This window comes from Melospiza melodia, chromosome 2, assembly GCF_035770615.1.
Source record: "Melospiza melodia melodia isolate bMelMel2 chromosome 2, bMelMel2.pri, whole genome shotgun sequence".
In the NCBI taxonomy this organism is placed as follows: domain Eukaryota; kingdom Metazoa; phylum Chordata; class Aves; order Passeriformes; family Passerellidae; genus Melospiza; species Melospiza melodia.
Genome location: NC_086195.1, coordinates 17,336,507 through 17,363,274, shown reverse-complemented (window position 1 = coordinate 17,363,274; position 26,768 = coordinate 17,336,507). Strand labels below are relative to the sequence as shown.

The following is a 26,768-nucleotide window of genomic DNA, read 5'->3' as shown; positions in this document are numbered from 1 at the left end:
AATGTGGTTGTTCTGCCTTTTAATATATTGATGTTTAAAAAAAGATGTTTTCCAGTTCATAAGAGAGATTTATCTCAGAGGAGCTAATCCCAGAGTGATACCAGCAGAAGGACCTGAGCTTGTGGGATAGAAATCAGCTTGTTGTGAATATTTCTTTGAGAAGTTAGATGTGATTTTTTTCCCTTTTTTTTCCCCCTGCTCTCAGTGTTGTTTAGTTGAAGGTGGCATATACTACAGCATCTACAGTGTTTAGTGCTTTGCTTTCTTCTGGCCTTCAATTTTAGAGTATAATGTAGATTCTACTATACTTTTCAATACTCAAAAAGTCAAAATTTCAGCTGAAGGTAATGTAAGTACCTTTAACACTGCTAAGAGAATAATATATAAACTATAAGATAGTTGATACTAGATTGGGAGAAGAAAACATTTCTTCCAAATTTCACCATTATTTCTACAACAGAAATTATACAAACTATCCTTTTCATGACACTGACTTACTTAAGATGCAAAATACAAAGATTTTCTTCATGATATTTCTCATCCATGTCTTATGGATTAGGTCTGAGATGTAGAAATGAAAAGCAAAATTATGCTAGATCAGGTTTTTAAGAAGTATGTATTAACCAAAGACTTGGTGTGTCTCTGTGTTTGGCTTTGGGTTGATTTTTTGTTCGTTTGGGTTTTTTTCACTTTTCTCTTTTATTTTTCTTTTCCCTGCAGCTTGTTTGAAGCCTGTGCGTGACTGTGCACTGTTTGACTCTTACTCTGAGCCCTTGCCAAGCAGTCAGCAGACTCGGGACTTCAGTCGGACAGAGGTGAGAGGCTGTAAGCTGGGTCCTTACCTTGCAGACTCTGAGTCTCTGAGAGGACTTTATGATCTCTAAACCTCTTATTAAGCCATCTCAAACCCCCAGCTCAGCCATTTTTTCTGTATATGGAAAGGGCTGACAGGCTTTTCAATAGGTATTCCCACGTAGCAGAGTTCACAGTAGTCACTGAGGGACTTGTGAGACGCTGGAATCTTCAGAGAAATAGGCTCTGCCTGCTGGTGTCCTGCAGGGCTGCTGCAGGAGGGGCAGTGGGGCACATGGGCCATGTTCAGGTGAAGTATCTGCTCAGTCTGAATTGGTTGAAAATATGAGGCTTCGGGACAGACCTAGAATCATAAAATCATGTAGTTTGGAAAACACTTCCAAGATCTTCAATTCCAACTGTTAGCCCAGCACTGCCTTCTTACAGATGATTGTACAGAGCAATAAAGTCATCCCTGAGCATCCTTTTCTCCAGGATAAACAGCCCCAGCTCCCTCAGGCACTCCTGTGCTCTGGACCCTCCACCAGCTCCACTGCCCTTCTTTGAACGCACACCAATGTCCTTTCTTGTAGTGAGGGGCCCACAGCTGTACACAGTAGGTCTGTTTGGATGGAACAGGGGCTTTGGACTAGATATCCAAAGCTCCCTTCCAAACCCAACCATTGTATGATGCCATGAAGTCTTCTGCGAGCAAAACTGAATTAAGGAAAAGAGTTTAACACTGAGGTTAAAATCCCAAACTGTTAAAGACCCTATAGAGCTGAACTAGTTGTGCCAGAATATTGCAACTCTCAATATATGTGCTGTGGGATTTAAAGGTTTAGTGTTAAGGAAGTAAATCAAGTGGCAGTGACTGCAGGAACCAGCCCTTCTGACACTCTTCCAAGTTTAAAAATAATGGTGTGTCATGGCAGCTCAGCAAGGCTGTTCTCCAGCTATTTCCTCCCAGTGCCTTGCTCTGGGGAGTCCCTGGGTCAGAACCCAGCTGCTCCCTCATCAAATCCATCTTGGTAGTGGTACCACCAAACAGAATCTCCCAAGCTTCTCTGGAGTACAGTGTTCACTTTGGGCAGTGCTGCAGCCAGCAGGTTGAGCACCCAGTGTATCTTGTGGAGCTGATAAAATACTTGTTGTATCCCTGGGAGGTGTGGCTCATGCTGCAGCAGCTTGCCCAAAGCACAGCAGCGACGCGGGGCTTCGAAAGCATCACTGCAGATCTGGTAGTGCAGGGTGCTTGGTATGTTGGCAGCATGGGCAGGTCCTTTACCAGAATCACCTAATCCCTTGTTTGTGACCCTATTTTGGGTGGCTTGAAACCTAAAATATAAAAGAAGATACAGATATAATATAGAATTAAATTATATTTGAAATGCAAGCAAACATATGATTATGTATCTTTCATACACATAATTTAAAAGCTTCAGTTTACATTGTCCAAGATTAATGGACTTTAACATCTCAAAAGTGATTTGACAATAATTTTGGCTTGATTTTTTTTGTTCAACTTATGTTTTTACATTCAGAATTAATACCCTGAATGAATATCATTTGGAAGGTCAGTAATTCATCTTCCATTCATCTCCCTCAGTGGGAAGTGCAGCAATTCACTGTTGCAATTTCCTTTTTATCTTGGCTAGTGGAGGAATTATGCTTTAGATACTTGATCACTACATTAAAAATATTATATTATCAATGCAATCTGTTATGCATTACCTCCATGTCTTTTTAAATTTCCACTTATCATCCATTCAGGCTATTTAATTTCATTTCAGATGCCTGTTTTTACTGTGACTGCTGAATTACAGTACTGCAATAAAATAGAAGCAGTTCCTGAATGCATTCATAAAGAAAATAATGGCAGGAGACATGTCACCTGCATGCTAGGCTCTGTTAAACTTGAATAACACACCAAGGCTGCTGATATTATGCTTGGGAGTGCCATGGGTGACTGATTTCTGTTCATCAAGGAAGTTTTGTCTTCACTGTTGTTTTTTTTTCTCAAGTTTTTTTGTCTCCCACTCTCCTTTGGTTCTTTTCTACAAGTTTTCTCACTGCCAAAATCCTAAAGTTAAAACATGCATAAAATGACTGGCTGGGGTTCCTCTGGGCTCCCTCAGAAATGCCATGCTCACAGTTCATTGAAATCTCTGAAAGTCATTCCATCAATTAAAGTTAGGTCTGTGGTCTCATGTTCTTCATTTGAGTGTCAGGGCTAGCTATGGGTGTAAAATGTTTTGTTCATACATTTTCAGAGTCCTCAAGCCATATTTTTGCTGTGTTGCTCTCTCAGAAGTACTAGGGTATTCCATTCCTCAGAAATTTTATAAAAGAAATCTCACTTTTACTGTGGAGTTTTCCTTTCTAAACCAAGTTGAGATTTTTGTGGTCTTTTAAAAATGTCTATGAAATCTAGGTTTCTCAATTAATTTGTTTAGGCCAAATTTATTTCAGGACATTTTCAGGTCAAACCTCTTCCATACTCCCTGGGCAAAAACCAGCATCACTTAATATTTAGAGAAGTTTAGAGTTTCTGATGTTTATTTGAATATTTGGTTACAGAGGGTATTCTTGTTCTTACAGATAATAGAGGTAGGATTTGTTCCAGCAGAAGCTCCAAGAACAATAAATGCTTATAAGTTGCTGCTGAAATAACAGAAAATCAAGGAATAAGACTGGCGAGAAATTCCCTGTTCTCCTATCAAAGGCTTGAATGGGCCTCCAACAGACTTGCTAATGAAATTTGTTTTTCCCATCTCTGTGACTGCAAGTTGAAAGAAAAGAGTAGTTCAAGGATCAGCCACACCAGCCAGGAGCCTTTAAAGCATAACCATCAGGCTCTGCAGTACAGCTGGAGTTCTGGTTAGAGAGACTTTTCTCATGGAGGCTGGGGAAGCTTTCATCTACCCTTACACAGGAGTTAATATGGCTCTGTTGGAAGAAGCCTCTCCTTACAATACAGTCCTTACCTCCTTTAGTTGTTCACTGCTGAAGTGCTCCTTTAACTCATTTCTGGTGTGGAACTGCTGTGCCTTGAAAAGTGGAGTTATAATGTCTCAAATGTCACCATTATTTGTGTTGATCTGTATTCTTAAATATTTGGCTGTGGAAAGGTACGAGCTGTACAGTCAGTGTAATTAACAAATCTTCTATCTTTAGAAGTCATCAGCTGAAGAGGTACCTGATAACTCTGCCCTATTACAGGATGGAAAGAAAGATGACAAACAAGGTATTCAAATAAATAACTTTTTTCCATTAGGGATTAAATTATATGTGTTTTTAGTGAACCCCTATGTTTGCTGGATGTGTTTCTAAGCTGGCTGTGTGTTGCTAAAGATTTAAAGAGACAGCTCACGGCAGATGAGATGAAGACAAATAAATGGAGGAGTTTGCTTCAAAATTCTGTCAAAGTTCTATCATACACCTTCTAAAATATGTCTAGCCCTAAGGCAATTAATGTTGTGCTTCTTACTTAAACAAATTTTAATTGTTATCAGGAATTTTTTAAGAGTAAAGATTGCACTGTGCCAAATTTTCAATTTCCTTTTTTGCAAGAAACACCAACACTGCAAAATCAGTTTTTACTCCTATTTGAAAAAAAATAATCCCTGTATTTTCTTGCAAAATGAAAGTTTTAGTCAAATTGGATTGAAAAAATTCATCGATCCATTCATTTCAATAGACGTCCATCATGTGAAATTGAAGTGATCTTTCTCTCTTTTGCTTCAGTAGCTTTTATGGCTTCCAGAATTGGCACTGGATCATCACACATATTCTCTTTTCCCAATTCTTACTTGCTGTCCCTCTGTTGTAGAAACAAAACAGTTGTGAGTATTCTGCTGCCTGATTCTCAGAGCTACAGATTATGTATGAATAAAAATAAAAAATATCTTGGCCTCCCAGATGTCCACATGTTAAGGTTGCATCAGAGCTGTGAGACCAGGTAGTCCACATTCCTGATTCACCTGCCACACTCAGGTGTGACAGAGTTTGACAGATTCCCAGTGTACCCTTTTCAAAGAAAGTTTGTCAAGGGTTGGTGTGTGTTTGTAAAGCATTTTGACATGTCAGCATATTCCAAGTAATCAGTGTTTTGTTGACAAGGTTTGTTTTGTTGCAAAATGTATAATGAACCAGAGAAGGACATGAACCTTGAAGGTTATTGCTGTGAATTGTCTAGGGAAGATTTACTTCTTACTAAGGGAATATTTTTTCCCTGTTCAGATGATGAAGTTGTGCTTTGATTTTTGTAGCTGACATGTTAAATCACATGGGAACCTGTTTTGAGACATGCAGTCCTCCTTCAGGGCTGAAGATATGCTGTATTTATGACACAGATTGCTACCTTTTCAGCCAAAGAACAAATACTTTGTTCTACCTTTTATTACTATTCTGACAAACATGAGAACAGATCACTGTCCTAACTGAGAGGTTCCCCCAGAAGTGAAAAACCAGCTATTCAGGGCAGTAGAAGCAAATTTTCCTGCATTTTCAAAAGTATCCAAATTGACTGCACTTTGGTTATAATGTAGTTGAATTTGGAAGATAATGTAAACCCAACTGGGTTACAAGACCCAAAACTTTTCCCACATGTTTTGGTAGATAAAGGCAGATCATAGAGCAGGTCAGGTTGGAAGGGACATCTGGTTCAACTTCCTTGCTAAAGCAGGCACATCCTAGAGCAGGAGAGATTTCATTCCAAGTGGTCATTTAACACTGAGTGTCACAGTTCATCAAAACACACTATGGTGCATTAAAAACTCCATTAGAAAGGATGTGAAGGGGAATGTGGAAGGGGAATAAGCACTCAACTCCACAAATTCTCAAAATCTGAGATTATTTGGGAACTTGAGCATAGGTCTTTCTTTCTGGTTTTGACTTTTGTGCTCTTGGAAATCGTTACTTGTTTGAGTACTTCAGTTTTCTGAGGCAATTTGGCTACTTTTCAAGTATTTTTGGCATTATAAGATGTCTAATACCAGTTCAGGTGTTCTTTCTCAGACCTGATACTTCTAGGTTTTACCCACACATACTTAAAGTAATTATCTTTTTTTTTTTTCTTAAGCTGTTAAAGTAAGCACTACTTTGAAAACTATACCAAAGGAATTTCAGCACTTGACTGTGAAAGCAGGTAAGGAAAAAATTGTCATGTGTTACTTGCATGAGAATTTTGATCCAGTATTTCTACATCACATGAAGCCTAAATTAGTGTAACTTGATTAATTTTTGAAAGAACTTTTTGCTCTTGTACTACTTTCCTACTGGCACTAGCTTTTATCTCATAATGACTACTATTTGTAAGATAAATATTAATTACCTTTTCAGGTTGTCAAAAGGTTTTCTTGTTTTCTTTCCCTCATTGTTAGTGTATGGGTTCTTTCTGTGTGGAAAATGTTTTCAGCTGTTTTAAAGATTCTGAAGTTCTTCTGTGCTACAAACAAGATGCAAGAGCATGAATATTGTACCTCTTGGTAAAAATACATTTAAGTATAGAATAACTATGTAATGTTTTGGTAACTATTCTGAAATTGCCTGTTTCTTTGTGAAAGCTCAGCTTTCCTATTTTGTGTCAAGGAGTTACAGGACAGAGAGCCTTTGGAAACACAGACCTTGAGGCACTTAAGACACTGCCACAAGCTTTTGATTCAGGGCTTGTTTCTTTGTTGAAACCACTCCTGATTTTTCTCTCTCTAGCTCCAAAGTACACTCCTTGTTCCTGTCATTCTGGAAAATGTTGGTTTTGGAACAGCATATGTCAAAATTACTTATTTGATCCAGAAACTTCCCCTGCCTTCAGTTCAGTTCATCAGACCTCCCTTGCCTTCCTCTTTGTTAATCTCTTTCTACAGTGGTAAGAATGTTTGCAAGCCCTCCCTGGTCCCAGTCAAGCTAAAACCTTGCTTTCTCTTCCTTTTGCATGAATGCTTTTTCTCATGAAGATATCCTTGATTAAGAAAATAGACCCCACATGTCTGTCACAGCAGTTTTGTCTTATAGCTCGATTTATTCATGGCTGCTCAACAGCTGCATGCCTCATTTCCCAAATCTTTTTTTCCTGGCTTCTTCCCAAACACTTGGAAGCTGCCAGATTTGCTATCTTCAGCTTCTATTCTCAAAAGATTGCTGCTTCTCCTTTACACTCACACACACTCTTGCACATCTCTCTCAGGGAAAGGAGAAGGTGGTTGCCTGACTTTCCATTCTGTTCTCCTTCCCCTGGTTTTGCCCAGGAGCACAGGGGAGTTTTACTTTCAGTTCAGCAATTCTGTCTTGAGTACATGTAGGAAAAAAACTTACTGTCACCTGCACATCTCCTTCCCCTGGGTCTTTCATCTCCTGGTCAGGGAGTCTTCCCCATGCTGCTGTGCTCTCCAACAGTGTTGCTGTGTTTGTGTACCAAGGGACACAGTGGCAGAATTTCACTCCATCATCGTGGCTCCTGTCCCTGCAGGGTTCCACTCTTGCTGTGCTGCTCATTGAGGATTTGAGCCAGCACATTCTCAGGTTGCATGCTACAACTGGTGTGAAAAGTAAAAATGTTTGTCTGTCCAGTCGAGTTAGATGCAGCACAGTAATTGAGTGCTTGTTTGAGAATCAGTTGCCATTCTGAAAGGTCATTGTAATCATTAACCTCCAGCATGAAAACTCATTTGGGATGAAGCGGGAGAAATTCTACATGCTTCTTTGGTTATTCATTTAGGCTGTTTATGTAAACTCAGGAAAGATGATAGTCTGTGAAAGTTTTCTTCTCCATCAGAAGGTCTGGAAATTTGAAATCAGTAAGAACTTCATATGCTCAGCATTCTGAATATCTGGACAGTTTGTTTAGATTCCTAAGTGCAGGATCATTGTTGACCTTAGTCTTTTAAAGGATTGAGGGCCAAATTTCCAAGCGTTTAAATCGTACATTTCTCCCTAGATGACCAATAAGAGATGAGTCGTTGATGTTGACTAGTGGGGAATGATTTGTTTTTTTCTTTAGCTTTTCACCTTTTTCAACACAATTTTTCCACCTGATCTTAAGCTTGTAAAACAAGGAGGGAGCTGTTGAGTGTAAGATGTTAGGCTACAGTTAAAAGTTATCAAATCAGCATCCTTCAAAGTGTTAAAATAAAGTTGTCTTCCAAGAGCGCTGCAGGAGCAGCTCAACACCCAAACAAGGAACTTCACACCCTCTGTAATTACTGCAGACCAAGCTGCTCATTCCATCAGGCTCTACTACTCCAGGAATTGTGTAAACTTTTGAATAATAAATGTAAATCATTTACTCAACAGGTTTAACTTATCCATTTCATAAAAGTTAGGCTTTTGTAACCATAGCAGTAAAAATATGGAATACTCGTGAACTGGAAATAGTTTAATTAACTGGAAATAGTTCTGTATCATCTTGAATGATTTTGTCATGTATGTGTATAAACCTGTACCTCAGACATGAGTGTGCACACACTGGATGTACCAAAATAGCTGCATGTTTCTTGGAAAACCTGCCACAATTATTTGTATGTCCTAATAATGAAGTACCTGCTTCATAGTATTTTTCGTATTATGCTACTTCTTTTGAAAGCAAAGCTAAGTCTGGGTATTCTGTAATTGTAGCCTTGAATTTCCTACTTTTTCAAAAGCTTAAAAAGAAAATCCTTGGCAATGGCATTCTATTGCCATCATTTTTTATTAGTAGTCATTTTGGAATTCTCTCTTCCTTATGTGCTTTCCTGTTTACCTCAACAGCATGTCCTTGGGGAGTTTGAATGTCAGTTTTACCTACGGGTTTTTTATTTGAAAGGCTTTCTAGAATAGAATTACAGTCTCCATAAGAAAAGGAAAATTTGAAGAGTCTTAAACATGGTTTAGCTTGGAAAGGATTTATACTTCCTATTTCTAAGTGGCATATTTAATAATTGTGCATGTAATTTAATAATCAGCAATTTCAGCATTGGAAAATTGGGTCATATGGCTGTAGGGAAGCAGTGTCTGAAGTTGTATTCTCTGGGAGTTTGACACAGAGAAGAGGGAGGAGGATTATCACCACTGCATATTTTATATTAATTCCCTCTCCCTTCTTTAGTTGCTAGGAAGAGTTTGTTGCAGAGAAATCTGGAATGACTGTGAACTAGTTTGGTGATGACAATCTACTGGAACTTGGTTTTTAAGTGGTCACTGCCAGCTGCAGTGGGTGTATTCTGTCCAAAACACCAACTAGCTCTGCATGATCCTAAAAGCAGTTTCTTTTGTGAAGGGCTGTTGTGTGGCTGTACATGTGCCATATGCTTGTCTTCTGTGAGCCTAAAGCCTCCTATGGATGGTCTGTGCAGCAGTACAGTGCAAGCCATTAAAAGCTCAGTATTTGCCAGCTGCTGCCACAGGCACCTCCTGCTCCGTGGTTTGGAGGATCCATTGTATTCTCAGGTAGTGCTCTGTAATAGCTGATGATAAATGCTCTGTAGTAGCTGGTGATAAATGTCTGACTTGAAAGTAGGCATAAATCTGAAGGGAGCTAGAAATTCTGACAATTATTTTTTTTATTTTCTCTTGAGTGTTGTACCTTGATTAGTAGACTGAGAAATATACAAGGATTCACTTTGTATGTGCACTGGGATAATAGATGCTGCTGTAATACCTTAAGGATATCTCAGTGGGATGAATTTGAAAGCAATCGTGAAGATATGTTTTCTCAAAATTATCTGATTGTAGTAAGGAGAGTAACAGAAAAGACAATGTAAAGCAAGGAACAGCCTCAAGGAATTACCTAGAGATGATAATTCAGCACTGTTGTTTTCCTATCACATAAAACCTGCATGTGGTAGGATATTTGGATTTCATCCAAATAACAGAAACCCATTTTTACATTGATGGAAATATGTTTGATCAACATTTAGACTTAAAAGCTTTCTTTCATTCATATACCTTTTGTTCCCAAGGTGAAAACAGTCTCAGCATGACATGTTAGTATTTTGTACTGGGTGATGTACATTTATACTAATTAATTGAAGTATTTAGGAAGGACATAAACCTTTGTGCTTTTGGAAGCAGACGAAGTAATAGATTAAGAGTTCTGGACTAAGAACAAGATGTTTTCTATTACAATTTTATGTTGTTCCTTACCTTGCTGTATCACAACTACATCCATGACTACAGGTCAGAGCTACCAGACCTATTCCTCTTCCTGTATTCTGGTAACCAGATTGAAAAGGTGAAGCTCTCACTACATGTTGGCTTTTGGATTCTTAGTATATTCACACACTACAAAAACAAAGGGGAAGAAGAAGTGAGAATCAATACCCATTGCTCATGTGAGATGAGTATACTCTCACATCCACATTTGCAATGTGAGTATACTCTCACATGTTTAATGGACACTGATTCTGAAGCTAAAGGAATTTATTTAAAGTATGATGTTTTAGCAGTTCTTTTCTCTTTTCTATTCCAGCTGCTCAAGAACCTAATGCACACAGAGCCAGACCACGATCCAGGTACTGCTTTCACTCCTGTTTCAGGAAAAGACATATGTTCCTCTGGTGTTAGATACCAGGCATCAGAACTGGTGTTGGATTTTTTTTTTTCTAAATTGGTGTTGTGCTGGAAGTACAGCTCAGATCAGACGGATTTACCAGAAGGAATCTGTAAGCTATAGACCCTACATGAATACTGCACTAGGGCCCCATGATCCCTGGTCATAAGGTGCTGGAAGTTTTGCCTATCTGCCCAGCCCTGCTACCTTGTCAGGGGGGTGACTGCCTCCAGGCCAGCCCCAGGGGTGTCGTGGCAGGAGAGCTGGGACCACCCCATTGCAGGGAACATCCTCAGCAGTTCCGTGCTCTTGCAACCTGCCCGGTGATTTCAGATGGAGGAAGGCACTGCACGTTCACATGGAGGGAGGCACTGCAGAAACAGCAGTGGTAGCTCAGCTCTCGGCTGTGGGTGAGTGAATTCTTTTGTTGGCATCCATGTGCTTGGCTCCGGTTGGTTGGTGTGTGATGCAAGGACTTCAGGACTGTTGTGTGCTAGAAGTGACACCTGCTGAATTTGGGTGTTTGAAAGAAAAGGGACTGTGCCAGAAAACACTGTGTATAAATGGATTATATCTTGGGTCGGTTGTCACCTACTGGTGTGTAGCCATATTGTTAATTCACATCCAACTTTTAATTTTTGGTGCTAGTTAGAGGGCTCTGCTTGGGATTTTTTTGCTTGGATAATGAAGTATAATCACAAGCTGTCTGCTTACAGTCTTGTCAAAGCCTGCTAGTAAGAGAGGATCAGCTATAAGCACGGTGATTGAGGATTGAAATCCTCTGTTCTTAGGACCTATATTCAGGAAGGCTGAACTGCCTTGTGTGCTGTTTTTCTGCTGCTAGCCAAAGCTTTTTAGTTTCTGCAGAGTTTTAAATTTTCTTGCTGTGTTAATAAATTGAAAATATGCAAAAAATGTGCACAAAACATAGAACACTGAATGCTTAAACAAGCTCAGAAAAAGTCACTTGAATGTGACTGCTCTGTCACATGTGGCTGTCTCACATCTGACTGTATGCCACTGCTTCTATGCAGAAGTTGAGACTAAAGGTGCTAGAGCACATCCTTGAACTCAGACCTGCTGTGCTTGTTGGGATGAAATACCATAGAGAGATTTATTTTTTTCTTTAAAGAATGATTGGGATGTTAGGAAAAAGTGTGTATTAATGGACTTCAAAACCAGATTGGAATATATTCAGTAACTGAGAAAACAAATAAAAACAGTTAAATAAATTGTGGTGTGGAAAGTAAATTTGGTAAACTTGGTGGTGATAATGAACAAGTAGAATTGTTGATGGCTCCTTTAGTGGGTCCTAAAAATTCTGATTCAGAGGGTGAGGATGACTCTGATAGTCCTATTGGAGAAAGAAGTAAATCAGGAAGTCTTGTCTCTAGCAGAACCAGAACAAGAAGGTGGACTAAATCAGTGATTCAGGCTCCTTTAAGAAGAATTGTGGGACTGCTGGGAAAGCCATCTATGTGCATGTACTGTTTACTAACTGTGAATTATTGACTTGGAAACAGGATGTTGCATCTCATTGTAACAATCCAAATGATATGCATAGAATTATTAAATCTGTGATGATGACACATGACCCCAGCTGGGGAGATACGTAATTTTGGTTAGAAATTTGTTTATTTATGAAGAAAAAAAAGAATAGTTCTAGAAAAAGCAAAAGAAGGACTGAGTAGGAGAAAAGTTGTGGAGCTAGATCAGAAAACTGGGGGAGCAGGAATGTCAAATCCTGATAAACCTCTCCCTAAAGAAGATCTTGAATGTGATTTGAATGAAGATGTTGGATTAAAAGGAGTAAAAGTGTTGATTTTATATGGAATTCATAATGGAGTGGAAAAACCTAGGAGTCTTGCAAAGTTGTATGAGGTAGAGAAGGGAGACCGAGAATCTCCATTAGCTTTTTATGAGTAGTTGTGTAAAGTGGCTCATAAATGGACAAACTTGGACCTGGAGAGTGAGGGTAATAGGATGTTGCTCAATATGCTCTTAATTGGACAGCTGGCACTGGATATTAGGAACCTGTTTGGCCAAAAAAAGAATATCCTTTTGTCATTAGTGGGAATTATTTCTGTTTCACCCAAATGTGCTTTTGGTCTTGCCGTGACATGCAGTATGACAGTAAGTCTAACATCTCGTGTTGCCAGTGCTCGTTTTGAACAGTCTTGGTCTTGCTTGGTCTTGGTTTTTCTAAACTCATAACTACAACAGCTGAAAAAATTGAACAGTATTTGGCAAAATTCTCAGCACATCCATCACACCACATTTGGATTAATGTGCTGTGGGAGGGCCTGGAAAGAGGTACTGACCATGTATTTGACCAGTTGTAGTCACTTTGGAGCCATTCATTTTTCTGAATTTTGTGCAATTTGGTGACTGTTTCCTATCAAAAATTTATTCCAATAGTTAAAAATTTATTCTGCTAGTGAGAATGTCACAAATTACAAAATGCAAACCTGCAAGAGATAGGTTGAATCTATACCTGTATAAACACTACCCTAGCAGTTGGGGAAGGCAACAGAAACTCCAAGGGGTGTATGTGGGGAATTTTGCTTTGGTTTGTTCAGAATAGTTGCTACAATTATCCTGCTGGCAAAGTTACATAAGAAGGCCTCAAGCTGTGTTACAAAAAGCCTTAAAAAATACTAGCCCTGTAAGCATGACTCATTCCTTTCTCCACACGCTTACATCCCTCTGTTGCCAAATAAATCTGTGTTGTTATAAGAGGGAGCTCTTAGTCATTAGGGCAAGGAATTTCCACCATGAACCTGACTTCTGGTCAGTGTAATTTTATGTACTATTCACTACAGTTGTTTAAAATTAATTTTTGAAATAAAATATTTTCTCCTTTTCCCCATGTTTTTCCTTAGGTCTTATTCTAGCACGTCAATAGAAGATGCCGTGAAAAAGGGAGAAGAGCCCCCTACTCCACCTCCAAGGCCACAAAAATCACATTCCAGAGCTTCCTCTTTGGATCTGAACAAAATATTTCAGCAAAACACACAAGGTAAAGTTGGCTTTCTTTGCTCCTTCTGAGACCATTCAGGTTAGCTGCATGCTTGGCAACTTGATGTGTTTGCAGAAATGCTTGGCAATATGTGCATATGCTGGCCTTGCTGCAGACAGTAATGCACTGCAGAACAGGAGTTCTGCTTGTGCACTTGCTTGTGTTACATCGCCACTGAGGGGAAAAATCACTGTTTCTATAATTAAGGTGATTATAATGATTTCTGGCACAGTAATGTGAAGCTTAACATATGGTAGTCTGTCATCACTGACTGTTTATAACTAGTCTGGTTGTTTAGACAACTCTCATCAGTAACTAGAGTATAATTGATTTTTATTACTATTTATTTTTTGTAGTTCAGAAGCAGGAAGAAAACCCTTAATGTTTAAACTGGGAGAAAGAAAGCAAACATTTTTGATGTTAAAGTCTGACATATGCGTGAGAACAATCAGAAGCCGCTCTGAGTTTAAAAAAAAAGGGTAATTTCTTTTGACATGAGTGCATGTTGAGGGGAGAGAAAGAAAATGTAGACTAGTAGCTGGGGTGAGCTGAAAGAAAATGGCTTTTCAGCACATTACCCTGTGAGTGTGCCTCTTGCCTTGAAGTGGGAAGAGGAGCTGTTTGTTCAGGGCAGCAGTCACCCAGCGTGGCTGTGCTTCAGCAGTGTCCTTGAAGCACACCAGAGATTTGTGTGCTGCACACCAATCATCTGACTCAAGGGTCATGCTTATGCTTCAGAAGAAAGGCAAGGTTTGAGTGTGTCAAGGAATGTTTAACTGGGCTCTCTAATGTGGTTCTTGGAGTAGAAAAGAGTTTTACCTCTTGCTATATAGGACTTTTTGTGCAAACACTAGAGGGAATTCAAGAGTCCTGTTATGTGTGCTGATTCCTGAAACTCAGTAGGAGTAAACTTTTTTTTTGCCTTACACAGAGCAGTAATTCTTTATTTTCTTTGTTCCTGTTGAGGAATCTGGTGCCTCTAATTTTGATTTTGTTATACATCAAAATAAAACCACAAACAGAGCCAAGTTCACATTTTCTACTGCAGCAAATCTTCTTGGAATCCAGATAACAAGTATAACTGGAAGGAAATAAACTTGGGTTTAAATTTCACTTGGAACACAAATGAAAGAAGGATTTAAATTCTTGAAGAAGAAGTCGTTCTGTGAATGAAAATAAACATCTTGTTTTTGATGTTAATTAAATAGTTAATTTTGAAAGTCACAAAGCGGTTTCTTTTGGGGACATTAACTGTGTGCAGTTTTGAGTACCACAATATAAAAAAGACATTAAGCCATTAGAGAGTGTTCAGAGGAGGGCTGCAAGGATGATGAAGGGTCTGGAGGTGAAGCCGTATGGGGAGCAGCTGGGGTGCCTTGGTCTGTCCAGCCTGGAGAAGAGGAGACTGAGGGGAGGCCTCATTGCACTCTGCAACTTCCTTGTGAGGGGAAGTGGAGGGGCAGGCGCTGATCTTCTCTCCGTGGTGACAGTGACAGCACCCGAGGGAATGGCCTGAAGCTGTGTCAGGAGAGGGTTAGGTTGGATATCAGGAAAAGGTTCTTCATTCAGAGCATGGCTGGGCACTGGAACAGCTCCCCAGGGAAGAGGTCACAGCTCCAAGCCTGAGTTTGAGAAGCGTGGGGACAATGCTCTCAGGCACATGGTGTGACTGTTGGAGTGTCCTGTGCCGGGACAGGAGTTGGATTTGATTGTCCTGGTGGGTCTTTTCCAGCTTAGGATATTCCGCGCTGCTGTGTATATCCAGCATGACTAGAATAATCCTGTTTTAGTGCATTAGTTTTTGTCCTATTAATTCTAGTTCAGAAATAATTGTAGTTAGGGAGATTGGTGGATAATCTGCTTCCAGACCCACAAAGGAGTGCTCATTAGTACTGAGTTTTGTTTTCAGTTCCACATAGGTCATGTTGATCTATAGGTATCATTTCTTTAATTGTAAAACCATCTGTGTTTGAAGAATTTGTTTTGTTTATTTCCATTTTAAAGGTCAGAAAAAGAAAAATATTTCAAGTAAATTCAGTTAAATACTGTGGTGAATCCCTGTTGTGGTCACTGGATTTTTTTGTTTGTTTTTTGTTCTTCATTTACTCCTGCTATATAATGCTTGTAATCATCTTATGCCTTTCTCCTGGCCAGTATACACACAGAATATTTATCTGTGATGGCTGGGATGTCCAGCAATGGATTAGTCATAAAAATATGCTTTAAAATTGTTGCATTATGGGGTAACTGGACTGGGAGAAGAGACCTCCATTCATACTTCATAGCCGCACTTCTCTGGATTGCTGCAACGAGTGTTACCCAGGACAGACATAAAAAAGCATGAGAACTTATTGAAAAGCACACCTTTCTGAAATATCCAAATGATTTTCTGTTAAGAGACAGAAATCTCTCTTGTTTTCTTCTACATGTTTTTATTCATGTAGTCTTTATGTTAGCATCTGAGAAAAATCCTGTGCTGCTACATACTCAATGTATTTCTTTAGTGGAATGTGTAATCTCTGGCATTTGGCCTGTGTTCATGTTAAGAAAATACTTGGCTAGTTCATGCATTCCTGGAAGGACAACAGCAGGTTTTAAGTAGAAACAAAAATGTCATTTTAAATGCATACATGACCTAGTTTACTTCTTCATTTCTCCCCTAGCCCAGTCTCCAGTCAGATGCAAGCCAAGAGCTCCCAGAGTAAGACCTGGGTATTGAGGGGGCCAAAACTGGGGCAGCTCAGAGATTCTGCAGCAGAGCCCCAGCCACCTTCTAGCCTCAACAGCAGCAGTAAGCTGGAGTCTGCCTTGGGGGGACTCCAGGGCTGGGGCAAGTCTCAGTTTGAGTGTTAAAACCTGAAAATGCATCCATGTTCTTCTGATGTTTTTTTTTGTTCAGTTCTGTTTGCTACCCATGACAGCCAATAAAGAATTTACTTCTGGGCAGTGACAACAGTCTGAGTCTTGTTAGATTCATACAGTTCCCTCTGAAATACATTTTATTTCCCATTTAGTTTCATTTCTGAGTCGCATAACTACTTTTTATTAACAGTTCTGGTGAACAAAGGATACTTGTTAGGAAAAGAGAATTTGCTTTGATGAAACAACAAGCTTGTCATAAACAGTGTAGTTTTGTGTTATCTGGAAGCAGATTGAACAAAACAGCCATATAACTTTTTACAAATGAATTTTTGACTGGAGGTTTTCAGCACTCATTTGCTTTGGAAACTCACCTCCTGCTGTGGCTGTCCCTGTGGTGAAGAACACGTGGAATGCCAGCACCATTTTTTACATAGGCTTCTAAGGAAACACTCACTGTAGCTTGGATTCTCTGTTTCTGGGGTGCTGGCTCTAGCCAGCAACAAGGGGCTAGTATTTTGGGGTTTTTTTCCCCTTTTAAAATGTGAGGTCTTAAGTTCCACACTTTATCAGCAAGCATTTTATTGCAATAAAATGTACTTTCTGTCACAAATGATGTTTTCCTGCAGTCAGATCTGTAAACTGTACTTAGCATTGCTGGGCTAGTGATGGCTGCCAGACAATAAAACATCCTGTTTGTTCTAATTCGGCGCTCACAGGAAAGGAACGAGGGAATAGAATTTATTGGTGTGCATCAGCATTCCCATCAGTGACATAAGTGTGTCCCCACATCACACCTGTATTCCTTCACATGGCTGTTTCCCAAGCAGTTTGAAGTGGTACTTTCAGATTCTCTCAGTACAGTTGCCTTCCTGCACCCTCTCATTTTCATTAGTGCTAAAGGAAGACTGTTCAGCATCACATTTTACCCTCTTTTTCATACCTTTGAAGAAGACTTTTCATTACTTCTTTACTTCATCAGACTTTCATTCAATTAGCCTATTCTTTCCTTGAGCTTACAGACTTGGTGGGTTTTGTTTGCCAGGTGTGAGATTTGTGAATAGTTAAATGTATATTGAGATATCTTAGCTTTTTTATATTTGCCTTAGTTGAATTCTTTGTATTTCTGAATGGTTTTAAGTCTACATGTAAAATGAAACAGTTCATAACTGTGTTGGAAAGAAGATTTTGAGAATTAAAATTATTGTCGCTGTGGTGTCATAGATGCTTTGATACAAACAAGCCCAAACAGTTACCATGATACTGTTGCCCCAGTTGTTTTCAGGAATATCTTTTCAGCTAGATTGTCTTTTTAGGTTAGTGAGCCAAATGCAAATGACTTTCCCTTTTGTGTATGTGAAACTGAATACAAAAAAAAATACAAAAATTAACCTAGATAGGCATGATTACTGTATTATCTTCTGAATTCTTTTATCCTTAATTGTATTTGCTAGGAAATGTCTGTGCCCAGTGAGGTTAGCTATCTGAAAGATGTAGTTGCTAAAGAGAAGCTATTAACAGGTGGTGCAGTTAAGTTTTTTTATTACCAAAATTACAGATATCTTAAAAATTTTATTTGAAAGCCAAAGTGACAAGGGGGAACTTAGAAAAGTAATGTTCTTTTTTAAGGCTAAATTTAATTAAGTAATTATTTTTCAGGACTCCCTCCACTCGTTGCTCTTACATTAGTCTTGATTTAGTGAAAACCAGCTATTTTCTTGGGATTTTGTTTGTGCTGTAATACTGTACTGTCTTGCATGTTACTGTGTTGTGCTTATTAGTCAGACCATTAAACATTAAATTAGGAAGATGAAAATTTACTTTTGAAGGACTTTTATTTTAGAGAAAAGATAATGGCAAATACCCTCACCAAATATGACATTTCACAAATTATTGTTTGCATAGTGCACAAGGACTCTAATATTGCAAGCTTAATCGAGTGAGAAGTTGTAGAGTCACGTGAGTGACTGCTTGTAAGAGTTGTGACAAATTTAAATTAAAAATGTCTTCTACATAGAGCACAGAGAACACAAAATTGAGCTGCTATTTGTATTTATCTCTATGAAATACATTTTAAAAATAAGTGCTGCAAAAATACTTTCTTGATTCAGAAAATAATTTTTTTTTGGGACTCAGCCCCTGATCTGGTACTGGAGCTGTTGGTTTTTTCTAGTCCTGTTCCCTTTCAGAATATATTTGATTACTGAACTGAGCTTATTCTGAATAAAATATTAATATCTTCCTTCTGATTTGAATGGAAGAGTTTTGTGCCTGTCAGCCTTTTAGAATTTTTTTATGAAGGACTTATATATTTACAACTGTGTAACTTCTTTGCCCAATTGGACAAGAACATAAGTAAGGTTAAATAAGATGGAGAAAATAGTGAGGGTAAAAATGGATGAATAGTTATTGCATGACAGGATTCTGATGGGGTAACATATTTTTGGATTTTTATATTTTTATGTATATCTCTAAGGGCTGAGTCTGGACAGCACTGTACTGGGGTGGTTCTTACCAGCCTTTCAAGTGTATCTGCTGTTTTTACAATTTATGTGAATGAATTGAACTTTTAAAAAATTATATTTTCCCATTTATCTAAGCTTAGCTCTTTCAGGGATTGAGGAATGATTTGCAGTCTATTTTCATCCTGTTGCAGGTTGTTAAAAATTAAATTTTAATCCAAAGACTCTTCTACAGAAAATTGTGAAGGTTGAAATATTCTTGACTAGCCCTACCAGCCCCACTGGCCTTTTTCATGATCCCACAGGGGTTATTTTGTTCTGTGAAAAAATGCTCATCCATCATGGAACAGCTTTATAGGTTCAACAAGATGGGATCTGCTGCGTCCCGTGTGGAACAGGGTCAGGGTGCCTCCCTTGTGGGGAGGACCCTGGAGGTGTCCCCAGGAAGTGTGTGAGCCCCAGGAGGGACCCGAGGGGTGATCCCTGGCAGCCCCCTGCTCCTCCTGGCTCCCGTGTGCCTGTCCCGAGTGTCCACGTTGGAAGTGGCCACAGATGGCCAGGGCTGGAACCTCCAGCTCTGCCCCCCAGGTCTCCAGAGTGGAGAAGCTCTGGCAACATGGATCTGTAGGAGGAAGGTGGAGGGACTGTGCCTCCCTGTGGGTGGAGAATGAAGCTAAACGTGAAGTGAGAACAAAATCTTGGATAGTTTTGTTTAAGGGCAAAGGCAGGAGGGAGAAACATTCCCCAGACAGAAACACACAGAAAAGGAAAGGGTAGAGAAAACAGTAACTAGAAAAGTAAATGGTTTAAGGAAAACGAGGGACAGGGAGGTAAAAATGCAGATGTGGATATATGACGTAAACCAGAAAATAGATGTTTAAAAAGAATTTGTCCTACAGAATTTCTTAACACATGCTGAAATTCATGGAAGGGACATTAAAAACAGACATCATAAAAAAAATCCTCTAGTGATATTTTGCTTGTTTGATTTGGAAGTGACCCATCAGATATTCTAGCACACGATGTCCTAAATGGTCACACGTGTGAGTTCATAGTGCAAAAACATTAATTACTTACGGCCTGGATGTATCTCATCCTAATTACTTGGAAAGTACATGGATCATTTTCCACTCACTTAAGGTACAAATAACATTCTGTATGGTTAGCACATGAAACAGACTTGTCACAAGAGTGTGTGTCTCTAACATCAGGTGTGCATCATTTGCTGTGACACAATAAACTGCCTGCTGAGCAGGTTCCCCAAACTAACTGTGAGAAGAGAGGTCATTCTGCCACTGACAATGCTTTCTGCAGCATTTCACAGAATCACAGAATCACAGAATTTTCAAGACTGGAAGAGACCTATAAGATCATCTAGTCCAGCCGATGTTCTAACCGTTCAGCTAGATCATGGCAGCAAGTGCCACATCCAGTCTTTTTTTAAATTCTTCAAGGGATGATGCCTCCACCACCTCACTGGGTAAATGATTCCAGTTTCTGACCACTCTTTCTGTGAAGTATTTCCTTCTTACTTCTAACTTACATCTACCTTGACGCAACTTGAGACTGTGTCCTCTTGTTCTATCCGTTGTCGCCCGGAGAAAGAGGCCGACCCCCAGCTCACCACAGCCACCCTTCAGGAAGTTGTAGAGAGTGATGAGGTCACCCCTTAGTCTCCTTTTCTCCAGGCTGAACAAACCTGGTAACAAAGTTAGTGTCAGGAGTCTAAAACAGGGTGTTTTTTTTTTTCCACAATGATATTACCTTCCAAGGAGTCATTAGCAAGAATTATTGAAACAGATCCTGGGATCAGTGGTATTTCACAACCACCTTACTATAATCCTTTATTAGATTTGTATTCCTGGCTACAGCTTTGCAGTTTTTTTGGTTTGGCTTTTTTTGGTATTTTTTTTTTTCACATACCAGTGAGAATTAATAAATCAGATCTCTTGAGAAATGGTTATTTCACAATCACTTGCTAATGCTGCTGTCAGGAATGTAAATAAATGAATTTGTGCAAAGAATGGTGTTAGTGTTAGGGGATAACCAAGTACTAATTTCACTGAACAAGAATAGAAGTTCAGGAAGAAGGAGGTAAACAGAAACCAACTTAGACACAGAACTTCTCTGTGCTCTGCCTTTGGCAACCGAAGCAAGAAAAATATCTCAGAAACCTTCTCCAGAACAGTGGAAGGCTGAAATTGCTGGCTTTCCTGAGGAGCCAAAGACTTAGGTAGTTGGGAATAGAATAGTAGTAGAAGAATAATTCATTCTGTTAGCTTATCTTTTTGAGTTGATTGCAGTGTCTTACTTCCTTTGCTTGCTGATTAAATTAATTGGCTGGTGTTTCATTAAATCTGCTCTGGGAGCTCAGGACTCCGAAGCAGCATAAACTGATGGAAATCTACCATGCAGCCAGGCTCTCCTTTGATCCAGCAGTGCTGTAACATCCACTTGAAAAATGCCAAATACATCAGCCAGACTCTCTTTTGGCTTGAGATGAGGTCGGTCTTGATCCTAGGCAGGATCTTTGTTCAGTTTGGTCTGCAAGGTAAAAAAGGGCCCTGGGAAAGCACCCTTCCCTTCTTTCAGGAGACTGCTTACATATGTGTCCAATTCAGATGGGAATGAGGGTGTACTTGTCTGAGGTGATACTCAAGCTAAGGTGATAGACATTTAAAACTAAGATGTCATCCACATGTAGGGAATTAATATTAAATATCTGACATGGAAATATTTCAGGAAATGTAGTTTTATATGCTGCTATTCTAATATGAAGTTTCAAAAATAGCAGGCATCCAGAAGCTCAGTGTATTGTGGCAGTTTTTTCTTCAATACTGAAAACCAAGAGCTTAAGTGACTGTCATTGGGTAAGAGAAGTACAGCATTTTGCTCTTACATTGCTCTAAAGGATCCCATGGGCCCAGACTTGTTCATCCTAGTTTGGGATTCACCACTGCTGCTATATCTGGTGAATCCTATTTCCATAGGTTTGTGTGGGCTGTTACAACTTCTGTTGTTCCTTCATATTCTCTTCCTACATCAAATAAGTAAAGGACTTACCTGAGTGGTTGCTAGGATTGTCATTTTTCAGTGCCACAAATAATGACTAAGTGCTGACTGTTGTCTGCTAGGGAGGCTGGAGGCAGAGTGGTCAGGTAAGATGGATTGACCAGTTCTCAGGGTATACAATTGCAGCCTGCTGTTTGTTTTAAAATATTAATCTACCTTCAGATTGGAAAACCTGTTTTTTAATCTGGTGTGGTGTCATGTTAGTACTGTTAGACCTTTGTGGTTTCCAGAATAGGGCAGAAGAATGGTCTTTGAAGGTTTTCACGCAGATAGTCCATCTAAAAATGTAAACATACTGAGTAGAGAGCAATGATTTTTGAACTGAAAACTCTGTCTTTGTCGAAATGACTACTGCATGAAAATGCTGTCAGAATACATGTGACATGGATACTTAAATCTATTTCACTGGTACCTGCATGGGCTTTCCACAGTGCTGTCTGTAGGATTTGCCTTTTATGATGGGGCTTTCAGCAGTCTGGTGTAGGGGTAAATGTCCCTGCTCATGACAGGGGGGTTTGATTGACTCTAAAGTCCCTTCCAGCCCAGACTGTTCCATGATTCTGTGCCTCAGCCTGGTTTGAGTGCCAGCACATTGCTCAATAGCAAGAGGAGCTGTGCAAGGCCCATCCAGCTCCCTGGGCTTCTGCACAGGGTGAGAAGATCAGGGACACGAGCTTCTCCAAGCTCTGAGGTGTGCGCCTGGAAGCACATTTGTCTATTTGTCTATTTGCTGCTCAGCCCTAGGGTACTTGCTTTTGTTTTGGAAACAGACCTTCCCCTGTATTTGTGTTTGCTCTGAGGTAAGTGGTGCTGCCACCTCTGACAGCAAGAGCCGGTCTGTGCTGGGCACTGTCCCAGGAAGGAGAGAGGAGCCCTGTTCCAGCCTATTCTGGAATAGCTGGAGAGCACAAGTCTCCTCCAAAGCACATGAACACCCACGAGTGTCTGTTCACACTGCCCTCTTTTAGGATAGTAGCACCAGAGAAGGCTGAAGCCTGGGGCTTTTTTTGTAAGTTGTTACGAGTCCTCCAAAGTCAGCTAACTTTTGCTAGTAATTGTGCTCACATAAGCATGATTTCCTTCTAACAACAGGCCAAAGATCTTCTGCAACAGCAGGAATTCTATGAATATTTCATGAGTAGCTTAAGCTAGAATTTTTAGGATTAAAAAGAGGAAACTGGGTCAAATGCACATGTTGTAAGCATCTAAGTTCTTTAATGCTAGATTCATATATGTTGCATTTTGAAAGCTAAAGAAGGAGGTTTTTTGCGGTGGCTTTTTTTGTGTGGTGGTGTGTTTTTTTTCATTGGACTATTTTATGGAACAAATTCCTTTCCCCTTTGGAATTTTGTGGGCCAAATCCCAAGAGACTCGTGGAGTTTCACAGTATGTCCAATGACTTCAGGAGATTCTTTTCCAGCATGTGGTGTCTGAGCTGGGTGTTGTTTTCAAATATTGTCACAAGCCAAAGCCACTGCCAGTGCCCAGATAAATGAAGTAACAACCTAAAGTTCAGATTAGAGGAAAGGAATGTTTCTTCCTTTCTAAAGATCAGTTGCATGGGAGAGATGGAATATGTAGTTACTACATCATGCTGGTACTGCAATGGTCTTATAAACAGGAGTAATCAAATGCAAGAGAAAGATCCTGATGACTGTTATTTCAAATCTCTCTTACACCTGTAGGTGTGTTAGTGGTTCCCTGGCATAAGTTCAGTTCTGTTTTAGTTGTTTTAACTCTCTCTTTGGTATTGTGCACCATATTAGGCTTCATTTTATAAGATACAGGAGATGATGAAGGAGAAAATGGAAAATCCCACCAGTGTATTATAAGTCTCTGGAGCTGTAAATAATCAATATGGTTGTTCTCAATGTTTTCACACATGGTTTTACTCTCATGTCACAATTATCTGTAATGGTTAGTATCTTTTTTCTTATTATTTTCAGCCATGTAGGCATTTTTAGATTTGGTGTATAAAATATGTAAATGGCTAAGCTATAAGACTGCTCTTAATGGTCTTTGTGGTCTTTTTAAAATATGTATGGAAACAGAAAGTGTATAAATGTAATTGATTGCTTAGCATTATTGTGGTAAAGAGCATTTCTAAGCTGAATACTGTTGGAGGTTTTTTGTTACACAAAAATGCACCAGTGCAAGATGGACTGTCTGGTGTCTTTGCCAGAGCAAGTGCTGAGCATTCAGTGCAACAGGAGCCTGGGGAGGGTAACCCTGTTAGTGCTGGTTGATGTCTCTGTGCCAGCCTAGTCCTCTCTCTGCCCCCTCACAGTTGCCTTTGGGAAGCTGTCATCTATCCTCTAGTTTTGTCCCAAATGGGTTTTAGGTATTTTAAGGAAACTAAAAATTACAGCATTGCACCTACATGATTATTACCCTCCCTTTTGCTGGCTCAAACTCAAAGCTGACATTATGTTGTCTTATAGAGGCTTGATAAAACTGTTAGGATTTGCCTTCCTCCCTTTGAAATACCTCTATGGAGTGCTAGCATGCAAATGCTAAATATAAAAGCAAAGAAATTGATTTCTTTTTGGTTAATTTATGCTTTTGTGCTATTAATTCCATGGCAGATGTTTTCTTTTTAAGGCTGTACTCTGTCAGGGAGTGTGTTTTATCCAGAGTGAGTGCTAGTGTCTACATTGGGTGCTAAAGTGTCACTTTTAAGAAGGGCAATATTTTTAATGACAAAGAGCAAAGTCCAAAGAACAAATGGACCCTGTTTCTGGGTTTCTTTAACTGGAATTGGATTGCTTTACCTGCAGGTTTGGTGGCTGACTGGCTTCTTTCTCTGCTTTTTATCATAACATTTAGGGGTTTACAGCAACTAAATCACTACTCATGAGGTTATTTCAAACAAGCTTTTGCTCAATAAAGATCAAGTTTGGGCTTTGTTTTTCACTAGGAGGAATTTCCACTTATCCTGGGAATTAATTCTGGGTTTATTTGGAATTAAATTTCAGTAGTTTGGTTTGGATGGGGTTTTTTATCATCATCTTCTTCTTTTCCCACTGTTCAGCTGTGAGGTCTGGCTGGCTGCCCCCACCACCACCTGCACTACCCCCTCGACCTTCTGTATCTCAGGTATGGACAAAGCTTCAGTTCTTTGCTGTGTGTTACTTGTTTATTTATGATACCATTGCAGTGGTTAGCACTGGTTGGCTTGGACACAGCAGTTGATCCTGCTTCCAAGTCAATGAGAATCTGTAGTTTGCAGTTCCATGTCCTCCTTTCTGTGTCTGTCTGGCCAGTGTGATGCAGTGTCAAATTACAGACTAATGAATTAAACCTCTTTGCAGTGGAGCTTACATGCACCCACTACCCTTTACTTACCTAACTGTAAATGAAAGGCTAGCAAAGTTAGTCTACTAAAAGGAGTTTCATGCCTGAAGGCATGGGCTTGATACCTGCTGTTGCTCTTTGCTTCTTGAGCTTCAAAGCTGAGGGCATCTGCTAAGGGAACCGTGGCATGGAAGTGTGTGTTGCACCCATGGGCTTAAAAAAATAATGCTGACAGGAAGTGAATGCCATGTCAGCTATGTTGTTAAGTTTCAAACCATTAGTGGTGTGCTTTTATTTTGCATTTTGGGTGAGTTTTTGGGGGGTTTGTGTTTTTTAGAGCATGACAAAACTACAGCACAACACAAATTGACAAAATCGTGCATGTCTGCATCAAGGTAATTCTTTGCCTTTCAGGAGATCATGGAGTATCACAATATTTTTCTGTGCTGTTGGCTGTGTTAAGTCTTAGGCACAATATGCTTTATGTATTACTCCTTTAGATGAAGTGTATGATAGGAAACAAATCCACAGGGGAGCTGACAGCACTTACATACTGAAAGCTGGTGAGGTACCTTCCATAGGCCATGATGGTCATCACTTGAGCTTACCCTTAAGAGTGTGCTGTTGAGCACCTCTTATTGTACAGTGCTTATGGTGGAAATGATTAGAGGCTTGTTGCCACACACAGCTCCATCAGCAGCTTGTTGTGCTCTCCTTCTCCCCATCCCTTGCTAGCACTGAGTGCAGTTCCTGCCTTGAGGACTGTAGAACACTCTGGTTTGAGCTTGCATGTTTCTCCAGTCAGGATGGCATTAGCCATGCTGCTGCCAGCACACACCCCTTGGTGCTCCCATCACATTCCTGCTTTGTCTGACACAGAGAGAGAGCAGAGCAGTCTTCCCCTCTGGCTTCTCCAGATCCCACAGCACAGCTCCCACCTCCCAATCCCAGATCAGCGCAGCTCCCACCTCCCAATCCCAGATCAGCACAGCTCCCACCTCCCAATCCCAGATCAGCACAGCTCCCACCTCCCAATCCCAGATGCACAGCACAGCTCCCACCTCCCAGTCCGAGATCCACAGCACAGCTCCCACCTCCCAATCCCAGATCAGCACAGCTCCCACCTCCCAATCCCAGATGCACAGCACAGCTCCCACCTCCCAATCCCAGATCAGCACAGCTCCCACCTCCCAGTCCCAGATCCACAGCACAGCTCCCACCTCCCAGTCCCAGATCCCACAGCACAGCTCCCCGCCTCCCAATCCCAGATCCACAGCACAGCTCCCACCTCCCAATCCCAGATCCACAGCACAGCTCCCACCTCCCAGTCGTGTGCCTGCAGCAGTTGCTGCTGCAACCTATGCCAGCCCTCCTGCCACTGCTGCAGCTTCCCATAGTGCAGTGCAAGCCCTCTTGCTGCCATTGGGAAAAGCACTAAAGACAACAAATCCTGGTCTCAGAGAACAAAACCCTTGGTTTCAGCAAGGTTCTGTTAATTGTGCATTTTCTTGTCCTGTGATCAGGTTGTGTTTCCTTAGCAGGGAAGTGACAACTTAATTTGTGTATGCATGTCCAGCATCTTCCTAACCAAATACTGAACCAAGTGCTCATCCTACACTTCGACATGCAGAATACAGGACCCTCCTAAAATTAAAAACACAAGAAGATTGTCATGTGGAATTTTTGATCCAGTCCTCTCCATTACAGAGGTCTGGTTTATAAAAGGAAAAAAAAATAAAAAAAG

The 26,768-nt window shown here is 40.1% G+C and overlaps 1 protein-coding gene across 1 annotated transcript in view; it reads left to right on the top strand.

Moving 5' to 3' along the window:
- Positions 1-26,768, top strand: part of REPS2 (RALBP1 associated Eps domain containing 2) — a 96,893-nt gene that overhangs the window by 50,053 nt on the left and 20,072 nt on the right. The window contains exons 9-14 of the mRNA XM_063182968.1: positions 721-815; positions 3,970-4,039; positions 5,876-5,941; positions 10,238-10,280; positions 13,201-13,337; positions 24,762-24,826. Coding sequence (XP_063039038.1) covers positions 721-815; positions 3,970-4,039; positions 5,876-5,941; positions 10,238-10,280; positions 13,201-13,337; positions 24,762-24,826 — 476 coding nt within the window. The remainder of the gene's footprint in view (positions 1-720; positions 816-3,969; positions 4,040-5,875; positions 5,942-10,237; positions 10,281-13,200; positions 13,338-24,761; positions 24,827-26,768) is intronic.